Source organism: Loxodonta africana, chromosome 4 (assembly GCF_030014295.1).
Source record: "Loxodonta africana isolate mLoxAfr1 chromosome 4, mLoxAfr1.hap2, whole genome shotgun sequence".
Classification (NCBI taxonomy): Eukaryota; Metazoa; Chordata; class Mammalia; order Proboscidea; family Elephantidae; genus Loxodonta; species Loxodonta africana.
The window spans coordinates 26,251,192-26,271,286 of record NC_087345.1 but is presented as its reverse complement, the minus strand read 5'-3'; the positions used below and the strand labels follow the sequence as shown (position 1 = coordinate 26,271,286).

At 41.7% G+C, this 20,095-nt stretch overlaps 2 protein-coding genes across 3 annotated transcripts in view; both read left to right on the top strand.

Annotated features, from left to right (window-relative positions):
• The first annotated feature begins 395 nt into the window (after positions 1–395).
• TXNRD1 (thioredoxin reductase 1) overlaps positions 396–20,095 on the top strand; it is a 66,689-nt gene continuing 46,989 nt past the window's right edge. Inside the window, exons 1-2 of one of the 2 annotated variants that reach the window (XM_010599843.3) lie at positions 396–528; positions 2,077–2,186. The gene's annotated coding sequence lies outside the window, so the exon portion shown is untranslated. Of the gene's footprint in view, positions 529–2,057; positions 2,187–20,095 lie in introns of those variants that run through there. The other variant, XM_010599835.3, reaches the window with a different exon arrangement.
• Positions 15,949–18,233, top strand: EID3 (EP300 interacting inhibitor of differentiation 3). Its single transcript, XM_010599824.3, has one exon. The coding sequence runs from the start codon at positions 16,089–16,091 to the stop codon at positions 17,187–17,189; it is 1,101 nt and encodes a 366-aa protein (XP_010598126.1). The 5' UTR covers positions 15,949–16,088; the 3' UTR covers positions 17,190–18,233.

The following is a 20,095-nucleotide window of genomic DNA, read 5'->3' as shown; positions in this document are numbered from 1 at the left end:
GAAGCTTTAAAAAACACTGATGCCCAGGCCACACCCCATACCAATTACATCAGAAGGCCTGGGGGGGTGGGAGCTAGGCTTCAGTACTTTTTAAAGACCCCCACGTGATCATTAACCGGCAGCAAAATTGTGGAGCTACTGCCTTAGGGCACAATCCAGTTTTGTTCAGTTAAACACACACACACACTCTTGTGTTGGTTCAGGTTCCAAGCATTTCTTAAATTGTTTTTGCTGTCTTCCTGCGTTGGGGGCGGCTGTGAGCAGGAAGAGGATATGGTGTCACCCAGTTAGGAGATGCCACTTTGCTAAACCGATTAGACTAGCTTGCCAACGCTGCACGAGAAGTGGATTTTTGCTTCGTCATTCTGACTTTGGCTGCTAACACTCCGACTCAGGGAAGGGCGTGGCTTCTCGTAGCTATTAGAAACCACCAACCCTTTCACCTCAGCTCGCCTCAGTCCGGCATGTGCCTCGGAGTCTAAGGTGGCCCTTCTGAGGAAGAGCCTGACGTCCGACTGCTCGAACATAGTAAGCTCTGCGGTGATTGAAAACGGACAAAGCGCTAGGCCTGTAGCCTGTGAGCACGTTGGAGACTGTTTGCTTGCAGGGAGTGTGAGCTTTGTGCCTGTGCGGTGCATTATGATTCCAGGGAAAGGGGAGATATTTTAAGGCGGGTCCCAAAAGTGGGATGAGGCTTTTCTAAGGCAGGTGAGCTTCTTGGCAGCGTTCAGAGATGAGTTTCATCTTGGTCAGTTAACGCTTCAGCATATGGTAGGGGAGGCTGGCACTCTGTCGGCTGGCACTCTGTCGGCTGATGATTTCCTTCCTCTAGCTCTTGTTTGCAGAATATCAGAGAAAATGGGTTTTTGTATAATTTCTTAGTACACGACTCTCGAAATGTAGATAATAATCCGATGAATAGATTGACAGATCCTGGACAGCATTAAGAAAGTGTAAATGTGTAAGAATGCCTTCCCAAGGAAGTTTTACATCATTTAATCATCAGAAATTTTGAGAGATTGGCAAAGCATATGTAATCGCCATGTTTTTACAGGTGGGGGAAAGCAAGGCTCAGAAAGTTCAAGTGAGTTGCCCAGTTTGACAGAGATTATGAAGTGCGGCAGCTACTGGACTCCAGTGTTTATTATCTCGGTGTATCAGGCAGTACTGGGTAGTGGTTCGGAGCATAAACCTGAGCCACACTCCCTGGGTTTGCGTTCTGGTTTTGCTGTTCCCTAACTAGCATTGTGTTCTTGGTTATGTTACATAGCTTTTCTGTGTTTCAGTTAACGTATCTGTGAAATGGACCTGGGGCTTGATAATACCTACTTCAAAAGGCTAGTTGTAAAGATTAAATGTTTAATACATACAAAGCATTATGGAAGCGTTAGCTGCTATTGTCATTATTGTTAACGCTAAACAAATGTACGTTTGAGTGTTGATTTTGTCTCATGAATGGCCCTGACATCGTTGTAACTGAATTGTTTTTAATTCTATCACTGACTCATTCTCTACCTCAGTTCACCCTTTGTAAAACTGAATTATTAGTTCTGGTCTTATCTAGAATTTTGATGCGGTGCTTCGAAGTTCTTAAGTAAAAGCACCCTAAATGGGCAGTGTTGGTAATTTTGCTTCGTGGTTTCAAATTTCTAGAAAACATTGGAAGCTGGATTTTGGCATTCTATATAGGTGCAGAGTTCAAAGCCCAATTAAATGGGGAAGCGTTTTGTGAAAGCTGAGAAAATTTTGTCTTAAATTCTTGCTGGAAAAACAGGACGGTTAATTTTAGCAGAGACTTGCTATGATTTAACTGACGTTTCTATCTAGCCTTGAGGCCATGTTTTCAGTTAATACAGAGATTGTCCAGGTCCAAAATCCAAATCTGACTAGGCTTTAGTCATGGTCAGAAATGGAGCAAGTCATGCTAACTTGCAGGGGAGTCACCGCCTTTCCCGAGGGCACACAGTGCACTGGAAGGCCCCGGGCCCCGGAAGCTCCGCCCCTCCACAGTTCCCGCCTCGGTCGGCTGTAAGAAAGACCTTACAGACTCCACTGTCTGCTTTTTTTGTGCTACAGAGGACGGGCTGGTCCTGGAAGGAGCGCTCTCGGCATTGACCTTGGAAACCAAAGTGCCCGTGGTGTTTGTGAAACAGAGAAAGATAGGCGGCCATGATCAGACCTTGAAGGTAGGAGATACTAACGTTTCTTTTACCCGCCTTTACTAGGAATGAGCTCAGCGAGCCCATTGTGGCAGCTTCCTGTTAAAGGCAGTGTTCTGTGAATGAACCTGAAAACGGAGCCCATCCTTAGAAAATGACAAAGAAACACTTGTGGGATAACTAACATTGTTAGTTCACATTGATCAGACGATGGGTAAATTTAAAGACGGGAAGCTTGAAACGGGAATATGTAACAATTTTCATATTTTAAAATAAATTTAAAAAATTGCCTCTCCCCCTGCCTCCCTCCCAGTCAGTCTAAATAACTTAAAAAATTTTAGCGGCTGTGTAAACTTTTGATTTTGCGTCTTTTAGGGAAGTACTGTGAAAAGGGAGTCAGGAAATTCTTATTCTCCTCAAGTCACCCCTGTCTCTTCCTCTTTAGTTCCCCGGGGTGGGGGCGGGGGCGGGGGGGGGCCAGAAACCCCCAGGCTTCACTGAAGAAAGCAACCAGAAAACTCCTGGGGTGAGTATATATCTTTTCAGAAATCTCTTTTTTTTTTAGCCCAGAGCTAACAATTGGGTGGAGGAAAAAAAAAAAGGGAACAAGAAATCTTCCTTTTGGTTCTTGACAGGATGGGACACCCTCCGCCCCTTATGACCAGCCACTGACAGCTGGAAAAATGCATGGAAGCTAAATGCATGTTTAAGGCTAGATGTATGAGTGATGTTCTACTGGTTATCATTTTAGAAAGTTCTAGTCCTCATCCATTTGTAGCTGTGTAGTTTTTAAGAAATGGAACTGATACATGAACATTGTCTACTTAGCAGTAAACCCGAGGCCTGATTTGAATGAAAGAATGTGTTTAGGTGTGTGTGCCTTTAAGAAATTATTAACAATTTATATTTTTATGTATTACCTTTTCTTGCTTCTGAAAGAATCTCATTTAACTTTTTAAGAATGGGTGTAGGGAATGGAGCTAGACTTCAAAGACAGCAAGTGAATGGGAAATAATTAAAGGAGATAAGAAGACTTTTAACTTTGTTTGAAATACATTGTTACTCAGACCTTTAGTTTGCAAGTAAAATGAGACAAGTCTATTAATACTCTTTTCTGTCAGATTATTCTATTCTATCCACCTGTGTCATAAACTTATGCTTAAAAGTTACATAGGCATTTGGTCTTTATATAATTCTACAGATGCTCCTGGTTTTAACATCAATGGGAGTAAAAAGAATCACCATTTTTATAAGCTTTGGGACCCACTTTATTAACATGATTTGATGTTTTCAGTTCCATATGATCATAGTTAATTTCAGATCCTTAATGAGGTGCAATACCATGAATGAAAAGCATACCACCAAGGCATACTTAAAACAAAAATCATTTAGCACATCCCTTTTAAGTAAATTTACTACTCTACTATGTATCATTTGATTTATTTTTGTTTTTTGATGAGTGCTAAGAAATGGAACAAGAGACACAACAGGGTAAGGACTATCAATTTGAAGTTTGCGGATTTCCAGCCAATTATTATCCACATTCGGTGATAAATCTTTAGGGAGCTTTGGGTTTGAGTGGAGAAGTGTATTTAATTAGTGGAGAGTGAGTACTTATAGAAGTTGTGTCCTAATCTTAAAGTTCATACCTTTAAGTTAAGACTTCATACTTGCTGCTTAATCAAGTAATGGTGAGGGAGTCTTTAGAATATCCTTTTTGCCTTTCTCCTTTTAATATTGTTCCTTCCCTTCATGTCCATTTCCCTCTTCTTCTCAATAAATAACAACAGCAAAACCTACCTTGCTTTCACAGTGCACTACTGTAGAAGAGGGAGAGAGAATCCCAAAGGCAGGATCTGGTGAGCCTAGATGACTACCTAAAGGATAAAGACTTTAAAGAAGTGTGTTTAAAAAAAAGTGTAGAATCCCCTGGAGTGCTTTTTAAATGTGTATACCTTTTTTTTTTTATACCTGAGCTTTACCTGTATTCTTCTTGAATAGACCCTCTTTATTTTCTTTTCAAAAAACTCCCTCAGATAATTCTTAAGAATATCAAATTTGAGGCTGCTTTAGAGGAGTTTGGTCAAGATCAGTTGATAAAATAATTAGAATTGGAGAAAACAAAGATAGTAGTTTGAAAACCATTGTTGTCGAGTTGATTCTGACTCATAGTGACCCTATAGGACAGAGTAGAACTGCCCCATGGAGTTTCCAAGGAGCGGTAGAAGATTGGAACTGCCAAACTTTTGATTAGCAGCTATAGCTCTTAACTGTGGCACCACCATGGCAAATGGTAGCTCAACAGGGGTGTAACGCTTCATACCTGCTTAGAAAAATAGAGAAATGTGTTACCTATGGCCAGGGCTTGTATGTCCATGCGTAAAATTAGAACTGGGGAGCTGCTAAATGCTAGAACCTATGAATAGAGTTCCTATTGCTCAAAGACATCTGACTTTTATAAACATCTTAGTTTTTAAGCCCAAGATTACAAGCATTCTTATAGGGAGTCTCATACGTAGATCAGTATCTTCAGAATTCCAGATTTCGAAACCACTCATATAAGTGACCATTGGTGGTGTTGAACTGAATGAAAAAGTCCTTGTTGGAATATTAAGTGCCAGACAGAGTTAAGACTTAGTAGTTTAAGGTAACTTGTCTCAAAACTGTCTTAAAACTAGTAGCACAATTTAGATAATTTCTTTAAGGCAGTAATAGAGATGACAGATACAACACAGTGGGTGATTAACGTCCAAATGAATTGTGCAGGCATTCGGAGTAGGAGCTCAGATGTGATCATATTGTAGTCAGGTTCAGCGGTGTGATGTTCCAGCCTAGGGAGGTAGATACTGAACAAAAGGTAGATCTCCTTTCAAGTCTGGCTTCTAAAGTTACTAGAAACCAGACTGTTAATGAATAGACATCAGAAATAAGTGGTATTTGAATAACTTTCCAGCCATTCCACTCAGTACTGTACCAAACTTCCAGAAAACTTGATTTCCTTTGATTCTTTGAGGTAATTCCATTTCCGTGGTGGAGGATTAGTAGTGTATCTGCTTTTGGCCTGGTTTAGGGTTGAGACCTAAAGGAGAAGATAAAGGAAATAAACAGGCTCCTTGGGTGGTGCAAATGGTTAACTAACGCAGCTGCTAAGCAAAAGGTTGGAGGTTTGAGTGTACCCAGAGGTGCCTCAGAAGAAAGGCCTAGCAATCTACTTCTGAAAAACCAGCCATTGAAGACTGCGTGGAGCATAGTTCTGCTCTGACACACAGGGGCCACCATGAGTTGGAATCGACTCGAGGGCAACTGGAGGTGGTGGTGGTAGTGAAGGCTTACCTTAATAAGAATTTGGAACTTTTGGGGATAAGGACTACAAACAAGATTTAAAAGAGGAAGTGGATTGTTAGGAATGTGAATAAATTTATCTGGTACACAGAACAGTAAAATTTTACTGGTTGAATCCATGTTGAAATCCACGTTGAACTCTATTCATAGAGCCAGCATTTAGCAGCTCTGCAGTTTCGATTTTACACGTGGACATACAGGTCCTGGCCATAGGTAGCATATTTCTCTGTTCTTCTATGCAGGTATAAAGTGTTACACCCCTATCAAGTACTCGCTTCTCCCACTTCTACCAAGTGACAACACAGACCTCTTTGCTGTGTAGCGTTATTATTCTTACGTGGTTGGGGCTTCACATTTGATCTTGCCTTTCCTCTTTGTTCACTTACCAGGACTCAACTATTTCCCACACATCTGCGAGTTGCCTCTATTAACTTTTGCCCAGACAATTTCAGGGCCTCATTTCCTCTTGCCTAAACTATTTCAGCAGTCTCTAACTGGCCTCCTGCTTCTGATCTCCCTCCCTTTCTGTTCCCTTTGCTGCCAGAGTCATCTTCCTGATGGCTGTTTCACTGCCCCTCGATCCCATCCAGGATAGAGTGTACATTCCTTCGCTTGGTATTCTGTACCCTCCAGGGTCTGGCCCCAGCCTGCTTTTCTGGTTATCTCCTCTGCTCCCTCATTTACTGGAGGCTCCTGGGAAGGCTGACTGTTGCTGCTATACTCCCTAAAATTTTCCTCCTTTATTCTGTTCTTTATTTCAATTCTTGACTTATTTTTCTGCCCAAATCTACTTTTTCAGCTGCTCCTGTTCAGGGTACAAGGTCAGGTTTGGCCACTCCTTGCCTCCTCTGTTCTTTCACAGCTTTCCCAGAAATTCCTTATCTCTGGAAAAGGAGGAATCCTGCCAGGGATAATTTTTTGGCTTCCATGTCAGAGGATAGTCAGAACTGACTCAACGACAGTGGGTTTGGTTTTTGGTTTTTTTATGTCAGAGGTGCAGAACTAGTCTTAATCTTTGTGTCTATTAAAAAAAAAACCCCATTGCCGTCGAGTCAGTCCCAACTCAGCAACCCTATAGGACAGAGTAGAACTGCCTCATGGTTCCCGAGGAGCACCTGGTGCGTTTGAACTGCCAACCTTTTGGTTAGCAGCCGAGCTCTTAACCACTGTGCCACCAGGCTCCTATTAATGATAGTAGCTAACTTGTATTGAATGCCTTTTATGTGCTAGACTCTAAATGCTGTTAATACTTAGTTGAGGTGGTATTATCTAGTTTTACAGATAAGAAAGTGGAGGCCCATGAGAAGTTAAGCAGCATGCCCAGAATTACACAGCCAGTTAGGTGGCAGAGCCAAGATTGGAACCCAGACCTGTATGGGTGTAGAGCTCACACTGGTGTACTCAGACTTCTGGCACTCAGCTTTGGTACTGCTTTGAGGATACATACCTGACCTCCCTGATAAGAATGTATGCCTATGATTCAGGGCTGAGCCCATGTCAACCCTGGTATTCCTAGCTCAGTGTTGGCATGTAGTAGGCATTCATCACTAGCTGCTTGCTGAATTGAACTGCATTCCTCTGTGTCTACTAAATTGCATATTTCCTTTAGGACAAGAATGACAACCAGTGCCATAGAGTTGATTACAACTCGAAGTGATAGCAGAGTAGAACTGCCCCATAGGGTTTTCAAGGCCGTAAATCCGTCCAGAGACAGACGGTCATATCCTGCAGAGCCACTGTGAGTTCAAACCGCTGACCTTTCGAAATAGCAGCCAAGCGCCTAACCACTGTGCCACCAGGGCTTCTTACAAAGAATGATACCTTTTTGTAAATGTTTATTGAATGAGTGGATGGTGGTAGGGCCACAGGAGACTACTTAATTAAGGAATGGAGCTGCAAGGTGTCTAATTTTATTGAAAGTGGGATGTCTGTATCAGAGACCAAGCTCTAAGCTGTTCAGAAGAGATTCTAGGTAGCATACGGAGAAGCACAGTGAAGAGTCTCAAAAAGCTGTATGACAGCAGCTCACCTGCCTTCAGCATTCTATGCAGGTATATCCAGGTCACTTGGGAAGAAAGTCACATTATATCTGTTTAGTTACATTGGGCACAGTGGTAAGAGCTACGGCTACTAACCAAAGGGTCAGCAGTTCGAATCCACCAGCTGCTCCTTGGAAGCCCTATGGGGCAGTTCTGCTCTGTCCTGTAGGGTCACGGTAAGTCAGAACTGTCTGACTCAGTGGCAGTGGGTATTGAGCACCTGTGTTCTCAACATTGGGCTGTTCTTGTTGGTTGCTGTGGAATCAGTTCTGACTCTTGGTACTCCAAGTATGCGAAGTAGAACCGCTCCATAGGATTTTCAAGGCTGTGATCTTTCGAGAGCAGATCGCCAGGCCTGTCTTCAGGGTACCTCTGGGTGTGTTTGAACCTTTCTGCTAGTGAGTGCTTAACCGTTTGTCCCACCTGGGGACTACGTTTGTTATTTCTATCACAAGTCTGCAGGGCAATGTACATATTTTAAAATACATTTGCTAACAAATGTTTGTATATGATTTTTAAAAACAATAGTTACAACCAGTCCGGGGCAGAGTAAGACATCTAGTATACATACGCACTTTACAAATGAGGAAACTCAAACTCTGAAGAAGATAAGTGGAAACTAATAAAGCACATTTTTTAATTTGAACCCAGTCCTCTGGAACCAAATTCCTTCAACTCTGCTACCTCTCAGTGCTACCTGTCTGGTATTTGTCCCTCTAGTCTTTCTAGCAAAATGATGCTCCTGTCATTGCTGCCATCTGAGTTGTCCCAAGACAGTTGACAAATGGCTATTGTAACCTAAGAAGATCTCTTCATCTCACATCCTTGTTTAAATTAGTTTTTGAGGCTTGGCAAGTCAGCCAGCCCTGGGTTTTCTGAAGTGTCAGTTAAGTGTATGACTTTGACCACAGAGCAAGGGTGTAGGTTTTACGATCTCTAAAAGTATGTCAGTGTATGGATCCAAATTATTGTGGAACTTGACTTTCATTATATCTTTTACTTCACGTATAATAAATAATGCTCTCTTATTTGAACAGAACCGTGATTCAAAGCCTCTTTTGGATACTGCAGTTTTTAAGAATCTGCTGAAATTCAGGGAACCATTTGTGAGGAAAATGTACATACAGACAAAATTTTACATACAACGTCAGACTGTTCATGGCCCTGCTTTCTGAATTTCTAGAAGTTGACCCCCTTAAAGTACTAGACACACTTTCATTAGTTGAAGCCTCAGTAGGTTTTCATATTGTTACGTGGGAATTTTCTTTTCACTGATGTTTGTTGCAATGGGGTATATTTCTGTATTCTACCTTATGGATTTAATTTAACCTTTAAAAACATTTTTTTTTTTTATTTCTAACGCACATCCAGGAGTGATACTACTGGGTTGTATACATTTTTTTCTTTTTTGTGTGTGATGTTTATTAGACATTTGCTATTTGGGGGATAATTTTTTTTTTTTTAATTGTACTTCAAGTGAAAGTTTACAAATCAAGTCAGTCTCTCATACAAAAGCTTATGTACACCTTGTTATATACTCCTAGTTGCTCTCCCAGTAATGAGACAACACACTCTTTCTCTCCACCCTATATTTCTGTGTTCATTTAGCCAGCTTCTGCCCCCCTCAGCCTTCACATCTCCCCTCCAGACAGGAGCTGCCCCCATAGTCTCATGTGTTTACTTGATCCAAGAGGCTTACTCCTCACCAGTATCATTTTCTCTCTTATAGTCCAGTCCAATCCCTGTGTGAAGAGCTGGCTTTGGGAATGGTTCCAGTCTTGGGCTAACAGAAGGTCTGGGACCATGACCTCCAGGGTTCTTCTAGTCTCAGTCAGACCATTAAGTCTGGTCTTTTCATGGGAATTTGAGGTCTGCATCTCACTGTTCTGCTCCTTCAGGGATTCTCAGTTGTGTTCCCTGTCATGGCAGTCGTTGGTTGTGGGCGGGTACCATCTAGTTCTTCTGGTCTCAGGCTGATGTAGTCTCTGATTTATGTGACCCTTTCTGTCTCTTGGGCTCATAATTACCTTGTATCTTTGGTGTTCTTCATTCTCCTTTGCTCCAGGTGGGTTGGGACCAATTGATGCATCTTAGATGGCCTCTAGCTAGTGTTTAAGACTTTTGGAGATCGTTGAAGATATAAATTATTACCTACACCAATCAAAAACCAAACCTGTTGCCCTCGAGTCGATTCCGACTCATAGTGACCCTATAAAACAGAGTAGAACTACCCTACAGGGTTTCTAAGAAGCAGCTGGTGCATTCGAACTGCTGAGCTTTTGGTTAGCAGCCTTAGCTCTTAACCACTGTGCCACCAGGCTTAAGTACCTACTTTAGGTGAAAACATTACAAAATTCTCATTCAATATTTTTAGTAACTTTCTGGTATAAGTAGTAATAGTACCAAAAATCCAAACCAAACTCATATCAAGTTGATTCTGACTCGTAGTGAACCTATAACCCGTTGCTGTCAAGTCGATTCCGACTCATAGAGACCGTATAAACCAAAAACAAAAACCAAACCCAGTGCCGTCAAGTTGATTCCGACTCATAGTGACCCTATAGGACAGGATAGAACTGCCCCATAGAGCTTCCAGGGAGCACCTGGTGGATTTGAACTAACGACCCTTTGGTTAGCAGCAGTAGCACTTAACCACTACGCCACCAGGGTTTCCAGAGACCATATAGGACAGTAAAACTGCACCATAGGATTTCCCAGGCTGTAATTTTTTTTTTCTATTTAAATTATGTTTTAGGTGAAAGTTTACAGTGTAAATGAGTTTTTCATTCAAAAATCTTATACACAAATTGTTTTCTGACATTAATTGCAATTTCCACAATGTGTCAGCACTCTCCCCTTTTCCCTTTCCACCCTGGGCTCTCAGTGTCCTCTTGTTTAGTTTTCCTGTCTCTTCCTACCTTCTCATCTTTGCTTTTGGGCAGGTGTTTCCCAATTGGTTTTGTATACTTGATTGAACTAAGAAGCATATTCCTTAGGTGTGTTATCATTAGTTTTATAGGCTTGTCTAACCTTTTGAAAGGTGGACTTCGAAAGTCTCTTCAGTTCTGAGTTAGCAGAGTGTTGGGAGGCTATAGTCTCAGGGGTTCCCCCAGTCACTTTCAGACTAGTAAGTCCAGTCTTTTTTTGTGAATTTGAATTTTGTTCTGCATTTTTCCTCTTTCTCTGTCCAGGATCCTCTGCTGTGATCCCTGTCAGAGCAGTTTCTCCAAGGCGCTAATCTTTTTGGAAGCTGACTGCCACATTTTTCTCCCACAAAGTGACTGGTGGGTTCTAGCTGTTGACCTTTCAGTTAGCAGCTAAGCACTTAACCACTGGGCCACCAGGGCTCCTTGTAGTAGTAGTAGTAGTCCCATCTTAAAAATGAGGAAACTAGAGACTGAGAGCATAAGCAACCTGCCAAAGATAATTCTAGTAGCTAATAGATCAGGATTTGAACCCTAGGTTTATCTCCTTCCACTGTCCATGGTTATTTCAGAAACTCAGTTTAAAAAGACAGGTCTGCCTTCATCATAGCAAAGTTTACCTTTAATAATAAAAAGCAAGACAAAGCAAAAATACGTACACACACAAACATAACTGTAGAGGAAATTAAGGTGAAATAGCAGTCAGAAAAATATCTAGCATCCTGCCACTCAGCCAAATCAAACTAGGGCTTTTATTGTATCTCTTCAGAGCTCATTATTGAATAGCCCCCTACGGGCACAGGTGAGAAAGCCGCTATAAAAGAAGGAACAGAAAAGTGAAGTGAGGTAGCCAAGAATAGGATGAGGATATCTAGTTAGAGTGTGGGATTCAAACTTAATTGGTTCCTGGATTTGACTCAAGGGTGTTTTTAAAAACCCACTTGTTGCAGGTTAGTCTTGCTATAAAAAGCCCACTGGAAAAGATAGCCGACCCTATGTGACTTCTTTTCTTACTTGGCCATAGAGAGACCTATAACATGTCATTCATCCTATCATGTTTGTGTTGAAACACTAGGGGTTGTGGGAAGGAGCTTAAGAATGCTTGGAATTAATGAAATTGAACGCCTAAGAAAAGGACTGCAGAATGATAAAGGAGAAAAGAGTGAAGAGAAGAAAGAATGGGGGTCCACATTATGCCCTGGGCAGCAATCCCTGAAAGAAAATAGGGGAGAAAGGGAGCTAAGTTATCTTAGGCATCAGGTTGTGTTTCATGGCAGCTTGAACTGCTTTTATGGCATGAAGAAAGTAGACTTTCACTTTAGCTACTTCACATTCAAGATCAAGTTTCAGAGTCTGTTCTCACATCCATTTTGGTCTTTTCTTTCTTTTCTGTCTTTTTAATGACCTCTCACTTTCCTCATGTATGATGCTTTTTTCATGTGTGATCTTGATGTCATCCTACAACTCATCTGGTTTTTGGTCATTAGTGTTCAGTGCATAAAACCTGTTCTTGAGGTGGTCTCTCAGTTCACCTTCAACTTGAACTTGGATATGAGTAATTGATAGTCTCTTCCACAATCGGCCCCTGTCTTTGTTCTGATTATGTTGAGCTTTTCCATCATCTCTTTCCACAGATGTAAGTTGATTTGATTCCTGTGTATTCTGTCTGGCGAGGTCCCCATGTTTATGTTGTTGAAAAAAGATACTTGCAATGAAGAAGTTGTTGGTCTTGCAAATTCTGTCATGTGATATCCAGTGTCATTTCTGTCACCAAGGCCATATTTTCCAACTACCAATCCTTCTTCGTTTCCAACTTTTGCATTCCAATCGCCAGTAATTATCAGTACATCTTAATTGCATGTCTGATCAATCGCAGACCGCAGAAGTTGGTAAAAATCTTCAATTTGTCCTTAGTGGTTGGTGCATAAATTTGAATAATAGTCGTATTAACTGGGCTTCCTTGCAGGCGTATGGATATTATCCTATTACTGACAGCGTTGTACTTGAGGACAGATCTTGAAATGTTCTTTTTGACGATGAACATGATACCATTCCTTTTCAATTTGTCATTCCCGCAGGGTATACCATATGATCGTCTGATTCCAAGTGGCCAATACTAGGCCGTTTCCGCTCACTAATGCCCAGGATATCGATGTTCATGTGTTCCATTTCATTTTTGACGACTTCTGTTCTTCGTAGTACATTCCACGTTGCGATTATTAAAATGGATGTTTGTAGCTGTTTCTTCTCATTTTGAGTCGTGCCACATCAGCAGATGAGGGTCCTGAAAGCTTGACCCCGTCAATGTCATTAAGGTCGACTCTACTTTGAGGAGGCAGCTCTTCCCCCAGTCGCATTGTGAGTGCCTTCTAACATGAGGGGCTCATTTTCTGGCATGTTCTCCCGCTATTCATAAGGTTTTCACTGACCAGTTTTTTCAGAAGTAGACGGCTAGATCCTTCTTCCTAATCTGTCCTAGTGTGGAAGCTCTGCTGAAACCTGTCCACCAAGGCCTACCCATCTGGTATTTGAAATACCCCACTGGCAAAGCTTCCAGTATCACAGCAACACGAAAGCCACCACAGTACGACAGGCACGTGGTGGTGTCCTTTTTTACACATATGAATATTTTTACGTGGTTCCAAATACAGAGTAATTCACTTTCATTATAAAACAAAATATCTTTATGTCTGCTAAGTTAAGGGAAAAAAAAAGGCAGAATGTAAAAATCTGCTCTGTGAGTACAGGTGGTAGAAGTTAAGACATGTATACCAAAAAGTGAACACATATGAATAAGGACTAGATGAGAACATGGGAAAAGGGACACAGTTTATGCTCGGTATAGGGATGTCTATGAGTCCTTAGTTTGCACCTAAAGTTAACATTCTATTTAGCTAATGTCTTATTTTGTGCAGTAGGTAAATAGCTTGGTATTTATTTGTAAACTTAGCAAGTAGGCAAACTATCAAAGAAATAAAAATGATGTGGGTATTGTGGAGAAGATTAAGCTGCTCAGTGATTTATAGATTCATAATCATAGAAATCCATTCTTTAAGTGATTAGGGGAAATGATTAGACTTGAGATTATTCTATTTTGTAGCAATATTTGAAACCCTGTACTGTAAAGACAGATAAACAAGACAGTATAATACAAGTAGGACTTTCTGAGGATGATCTAAGTTATATTTTACTAAGATTTTTGGGGTTAAGGACCTAGCATGGAATGAATTCAGCCCTGGAATTCACAGCTTAATAATGAGTCGCTTGCCTTGTTGTGTTCTGTGGCTTCCAGCAAGTTGTGTGGGCTGTTATCGCCTGAGAAATCCCTGTAAATGGTATTACTAATACTTTCTAAGTAGGTTGGGAGAATTAATTAATTTTTCTGAAGCATTTTGAAATTCTAAGATGAAAGGCTCTGCATGGAGTAGATTGGCGTCAGCCTGTTTTCCATCCTTTGAGCCAGGAGAAAATAGAGCACCTTCTGGCAAGAGGTGACTCACTTTTGGAGGGTTTTTTTTTTTTTTTTTTTAAGTATAAATTGCTTTTATTGAATTTAAAGTACATATCAGTAGGATGGAACCCTCAGCTCCCAAGAATATGGCCAACCAAGAGCAAGGTATTTTTTGTCTGGTTCGGAGTCTTTTAAAAGAGGTGTAAACATTATTTTGTAATTTGCCAAACTTGGGGTAAAATATGGCTCTTTAAGGATTTTTTTTTTTAAGGATATAATGATGATGGGTCCCAACTGTGGTTTTCTTTGGTTATTTCTTTTATTGCAGAGTGGGGTAAGGCTGACTTTTTTCTGAAAAGCTGTCGAATTTAACTTCCTGTGTGTAGGGTCTTTTAGTTTCCACTAATCTGTGAACCTAATTTTTGCTCCCATATACTTCTAATAGGTGCTGGAGCGAAGTTTTTAATCAACATTCATTTAGTGCATACTTGAGTGCCTCCATATGAAAACAGCTATGCTTGGAAGATTTAAAACTTAAGTCCTTGCTTTTGAGGGGCTGTCTAATAGGGGAGGGATACATACTGTCCTCTCTCACACACACACACACACACAACCACAGTGCATGGTATTATTGACAAATGCTTATGTTTCTTCCTGAATCACCCCTACTTAATAATTGTGGACAAATAGTAGTACCATAAGAATTTTGGATTAATCCAGTGTTAGATTTTGCACAACTTTTGTTGTTATTATGTGTTGTAGAGTCAATTTCAAGTCACAGCGACCCTATATGACAGAGTAAAACTGCCCCATAGGTTTCCTAGGCTGTAATCTGTATGGTAGGGAGTCCTGGTGATGCAGTGGTTATAGTGCTCAGCTGTTAACCAAAAGGTCGGTGGTTTGAACCCACCAGCTGCTCTGTGGCAGAAAGATCTGGCAGTCCGCCTCCATAACCCTATGCTGTAGTTCTGCTGTGCCCTGTAGGGTCTCTAAGAGTCGGAATGGACTCTATGGAAATGATTTTCTGTGTAATCTTTATGGCAGCAGATCACCAGGTCTTTTCTCTGGCTAAGCGGCAATTGCAGACCTTTCTTTGGGGTTAGCAGCTGAGCGCTATAACCATTGTACAATCAGGCTCCTTGCTTACCTTTTAGGGTACATATTTACTATCCATTTAGAAGGGATAGCCTTTAGCAAACTTCCAAAAACACAGCTGTTTAGCAGAGGGCTCTACCTGTGCTACTCTTACACCTTTGGGTGGTGGTCAAACAAAGATTTCTTGAGTAACGCCCACCCTCCTCCCCCTTCCCCCCTGCACACAGACCCGGGTGGCGTCTCGCCCCTTCCTTCCCTCCTTAGAGCTTCATGATGGGTAGGGTTGGAGGGTATTTTGGCTTTGGAGGGCCTGAGAAGATAATGAACACTTTTTACATCTGTATGGTAACTTTACCAAGTTCCAAACAACCCCCTTGCAAATGAACCCTGAGAGTTGGGCCTTTTCACCCTCCTTGGCCTTATGAGGAGTTTATAATCTTTTAGGCCCCTTCTTAAAAAAAAAGACACCTTTTAATTATCGTAATTAAGAAAAACGTAGCCTAACTGCAGTGTATCGCAGCGACTGTTTTAAAGCGCAGACCATCAGTCTCCCGCAAATTTTGTCATAAAGAATGTCCAAACGTGTTTCTTTCAAAGCTGTTATACTGTGAGTCAACGCTAAAATACAGGTCGTCCTTTGAGCAGGTGGAGCCCTGGCGGCGCCTTGGTCAAGAGTTATGGCTGCTGACCAGAAAGGTCAGCAGTTCGAATCCAGCAGCCGCTCCTTAGAAACCCAATGGGGCAGTTGTTTACTGCCCTATATATAGGGTCGCTATGAGTCGGCACTGACTCGCCGGCAATGGCGTTTTTGTTCGGGTACTGCGGCTGGCCCCCGTTATTGCGTGCCGTTCTGCTGCAGAACGCCGGCGGTTCTGCGCCTGCGGACGGGGCGGGGCGGTGATGGCCGCCACTGCGCCAATCGGGGAGGGCAGGGCGGGGCGGAGCGGGCAGCTAGTGCGCATGGGCAGTCAGACTCCTCGGCTTGAGCTGCGTTCATTTTTCCACCGGAGCTGCGTTCATTTTTCCGCCGTCATCGTCGGAGCCTGAAGCCGTTAGCTGAGCGCCATCAGTTGCTGACATGTCTACCGAAAAAGATTCCCAGAAGGAAGGCGAAGAAAGAAGACAGGAGTCAGAGCCGACCATCACCGGCAGTGAGTACCCTCCGAATCGTGCGGAGGGGGAAGGCTCAATGAATGTGGTGGCGGTGAGGGCTAGTGGCCGCAAAGACAGTTTCAACTTTGGGAAGGTATTCCTAGATCCAGCCCTCGAAGAGCCTGAAGGTGACGAAGAGGAATATCGGAGTATCCGCAAACAGTACCGGGCGCTCATCTATCAAGTCCAAGATCAACGTCATGACATAGTGAACACAGCGAACGAGTCATTAACAGAAGCACTTGAAGAAGCTAATGGCTTGTTTGATGGAGTGACGCGAACGAGAGAAGCAGCCCTCGATGCCCAGTTTCTTGTTATGGCTGCTGATTTGGGTAAAGAAAAATCAAGGCAGTTAAGAAGTGATGTGAGCCTTTTTAATCAAGCAGCGTTTTGTGACTTTCTGTTCACGTTCGTGGGTGTGAGTGGCTTGGAAGAGAAGCATGATCGGTTAGATGATGGGGATGAAGGCAGAGTTCGTTACTTCTGGGAGACATTACAGAGGAAAGCAGCATCCTGGACATTGAGAGCTGAAACATTCCACTTTATGCTCGGGTCATTTAACTCAGAGCCTTCTGTGCCAAGGCCACGACAACGGAGACGACGAGTTCGCAGCGTGGAAGAAAAAAGCGCTATGCCTAAGAAGCTGAAGAGGATGGATCTGAATAATAATCAGGAAACAACAGAAAGAGAAGTAGAAAGAATCTTGGGACTGTTGCAGACTTACTTTAGAATGCACCCTAATTCTTCTGTGTCCTATTTTGAGTTTGTGGTTGATCCACACTCATTTGCTCGCACTGTGGAGAATATATTTTATGTTTCTTTTATCATAAGGGATGGTTATGCAAGAATAAGTCTTGACCAAGACAGGTTGCCAGTATTACAGCCAGTTAGTAATAACCAAATGGGTGAGGAGTATGATTCCGGTCCCTCTGGTATGAAACAAGGAATTATATCTTTGAGTTTACAGGACTGGAGAAATATCGTGGCTACTTTTCAAATTTCAAAGCCTATGATCACAAAAGAGTAAAGATTTCTGTCTTTAGTATCTGTGTGCATTTTGTGGCTTTGCTAAAGTGTCTCAAAATGGAGAGTAAAATCCTAACAAGCATGTATTGTGTCTCTTGTAAGTGAAAAAAAGTTATTTTCAAGAACATTAGAAATTGTTTTATTATTTAATGCATTTTTCCTAGTAGTTTATAAAGTGATTATGATCCGCTGTTAAAGAAAATTCACTTGTGTGTTCATGGGAAACCCAAAAGTATTTTTAAATGCTGTATGAGACCATGTTAACAGATATGAGTGCTGAATTTCATAAATTAGAATGTGGTTGCAGAAGAGCCATTTATGATGCTGCGTCATACCTGCATTGCTTCAGAAGAGCCATTTATGATGCTCTGTCGTACCTGCATTGCTTCAGAAGAGCCATTTATGATGCTGCGTCATACCTGCATTGCTTCCTCTCACTGGGAGCTAAGGGAACGTAAGGGGCGCCTAACTCGGTAGGGGGAAGAGTGGGTTAGAAAAATTGTTAGCCCAGACGTGGCAGGACAATGAATATGCGGTGTTAGGACTGTAAAAAAAGATGACGTGCTTTCTTACAGAAAGGATTTGGTGTATCTGTGAGTGGTGTCCATATTCTGAATTTCCCCTGTGCCTGGACTCAAAATAACAGTGTCTTTACTGTAGTAGGTACGACATGAACTGTGTAATAAAAGATGAACAGGAATTGGAGAAGATGGGACAGGCTGACGCAAAATCTTGTAACATCTAATCATGGGTTTTATCTCTACGTGGTTAAATATTTTTTCTTCTCTGGCTCTTCCTAGTTTGCATTTGTAATTTCTGCTAGTATACAGTGTCATTCAGAATCAGTGATGCTTGTCTTGTAACAGCCTTGAATACTTGTCTCGATATTATTCAGCATTACTTAATAGATCTCTAAATGCATGGGAGACTGTATGGTTAAATCTCTGTTTAAGTGAAAATAAGTGACTAATTTATCCGAATGTTCTTCGGTCGGTATATATTTCTCTTTGCTGCTTGAACTTTAAAAATAAAAATTTCAACCTGGTCTGGAGATTTCTTTTAAAAATATGGGTGGTTAAGAGAACAGGTTTTGAAGCTGCAGTACGTGTACCATAAGCTTTTCCTGACCCCTGTAGGAGCCCAGTCTTGGGTAGTTAAGGAATTTTGCCATTAAATGCCTATTACTTGGCAAGTGGTAAGTATCTGTTATACATAGCAGAAGCGATAAACTTTTAAAACTGTTAAATTAATTCCAGTGTGGTATAGGGAAGGGCAATCCACAGACTAAAAGAATGACACCAGGATTCAGGATTGAGGAGGGAGGATATTGTGTGTGTGTGTGTGTGTGTGTGGAGGAAGCTACTTTACCAGGAATAGTGGGGATTTTTAGCAAAAACAACTTTCAGTTATTTACTAGTCATTCCTTCCCCTTTCTCATGTGAAGGAGTGCTAATCCTTCCCAGCCTCTCACCTTTGGTGTAGCAGTCATGGAAGCATCGTTTGACTGTCCTAATGCTCACTTCGGCATGTCTGCCAACCACGTTTCTTGGGCTCTCCAGAGACCTGCTGTTCGAGGAAAAGCTATCCTTATAAATTGGTAGAAAAAGACCCTGCTGCAGCTCCTTGTCACCACACTGTCCTATTCAGTGCTTTAGTTTCTTTACTAGGAGTATTTGGCACTTAACTGATGATGAGGAGCATTAGTGGAGAATGTGAAAATTACGGGGGTGGTGATTTTTTGGGCCATAAGTTATAGCTGTTAAAATAGAAATCAAATTGACCGCTTGTTTGTACTGGTCATCAAAACACAGAAGTTGCCTCATGGCTTTGAAGTGCTGCTTACATTGAAGAACAAAGGAGAATTGACCAATGGAGAGGTACAAGTTTGGCTATAGAGATTAGGTGTGAGCCAAACTGCAAATCTGTTGGTTTTGCACTATAGAGAGTGGTTTAAAATTTGCAGGTTTAATAAAATAAAATGAACTTTAATATTACAGGATTTTTTAAAACTATAACTTTATTGTGTGAATAATCCTATTTCAAGTTTGCAGTAAGAATTACATTAGAAATTCATTTAGAAAACGCTAGGAGTACTTTGAAATGTGAATTAACGGGTGTAATATAGTGGAAAAAGCAAGAAATTTGTAATCATACAGACTTTGGATTCCATTTTTGTACGTGAAATGGAAATGACATCTGTTTGGAAGACACTTTTGAGGGGGTTAAATTGGGTAATGTAAATAAAACCTCTAGCACTGAATCTGGCTCATTGTAGTCATGTCGAATTTAATGGTGTCACTTCCATCTGTGGTGACATCTCTGTAACGGTTCATCACTTTGCTTTGAGCCTACACATGGTTTCCTCATACTCTTCTCTTTGCGTTTGTTCTGGGGAATCCATTAGGAAGTGATTGGTATTGGCACTTCATTAATTTACTCAACAAATATTTGAGTGCCCACTGTGCCAGGGGAGACCCTGGTGGCGTGGTGATGAAGTGCTATGGCTGCTAACCAAGAGGTCGGCAGTTCGAATCCGCCAGGTGCTCCTTGGAAACTCTATCGGGCAGTTCTGCTCTGTCCTATAGGGTCGCTATGAGTCGGAATCGACTCGACGGCAGTTTTTTTTTTTTACTGTGCCAGGCACTGCTGTAGACACTGGGGATAACGTGATGGACAGAAAGTTGCCTATTTCTCACGGAATTTCTGTTTTAGAGGCAGTATGGAAGCTAACAACAAAAACTGGTTTTCTATTGCAGCTGTGACAAATTACCACAAATGTAATGGCTTAAAACAGCAGTTCATTATGTTATAGGCGAAGGCCAAAAGTCCAAGGTCTGTCTCACTGGGCTAAAACCAAGGTGTCAGTAGGACTGGTTCCTTCCAGAGGCTCTGAGGGGGGAATTGGCT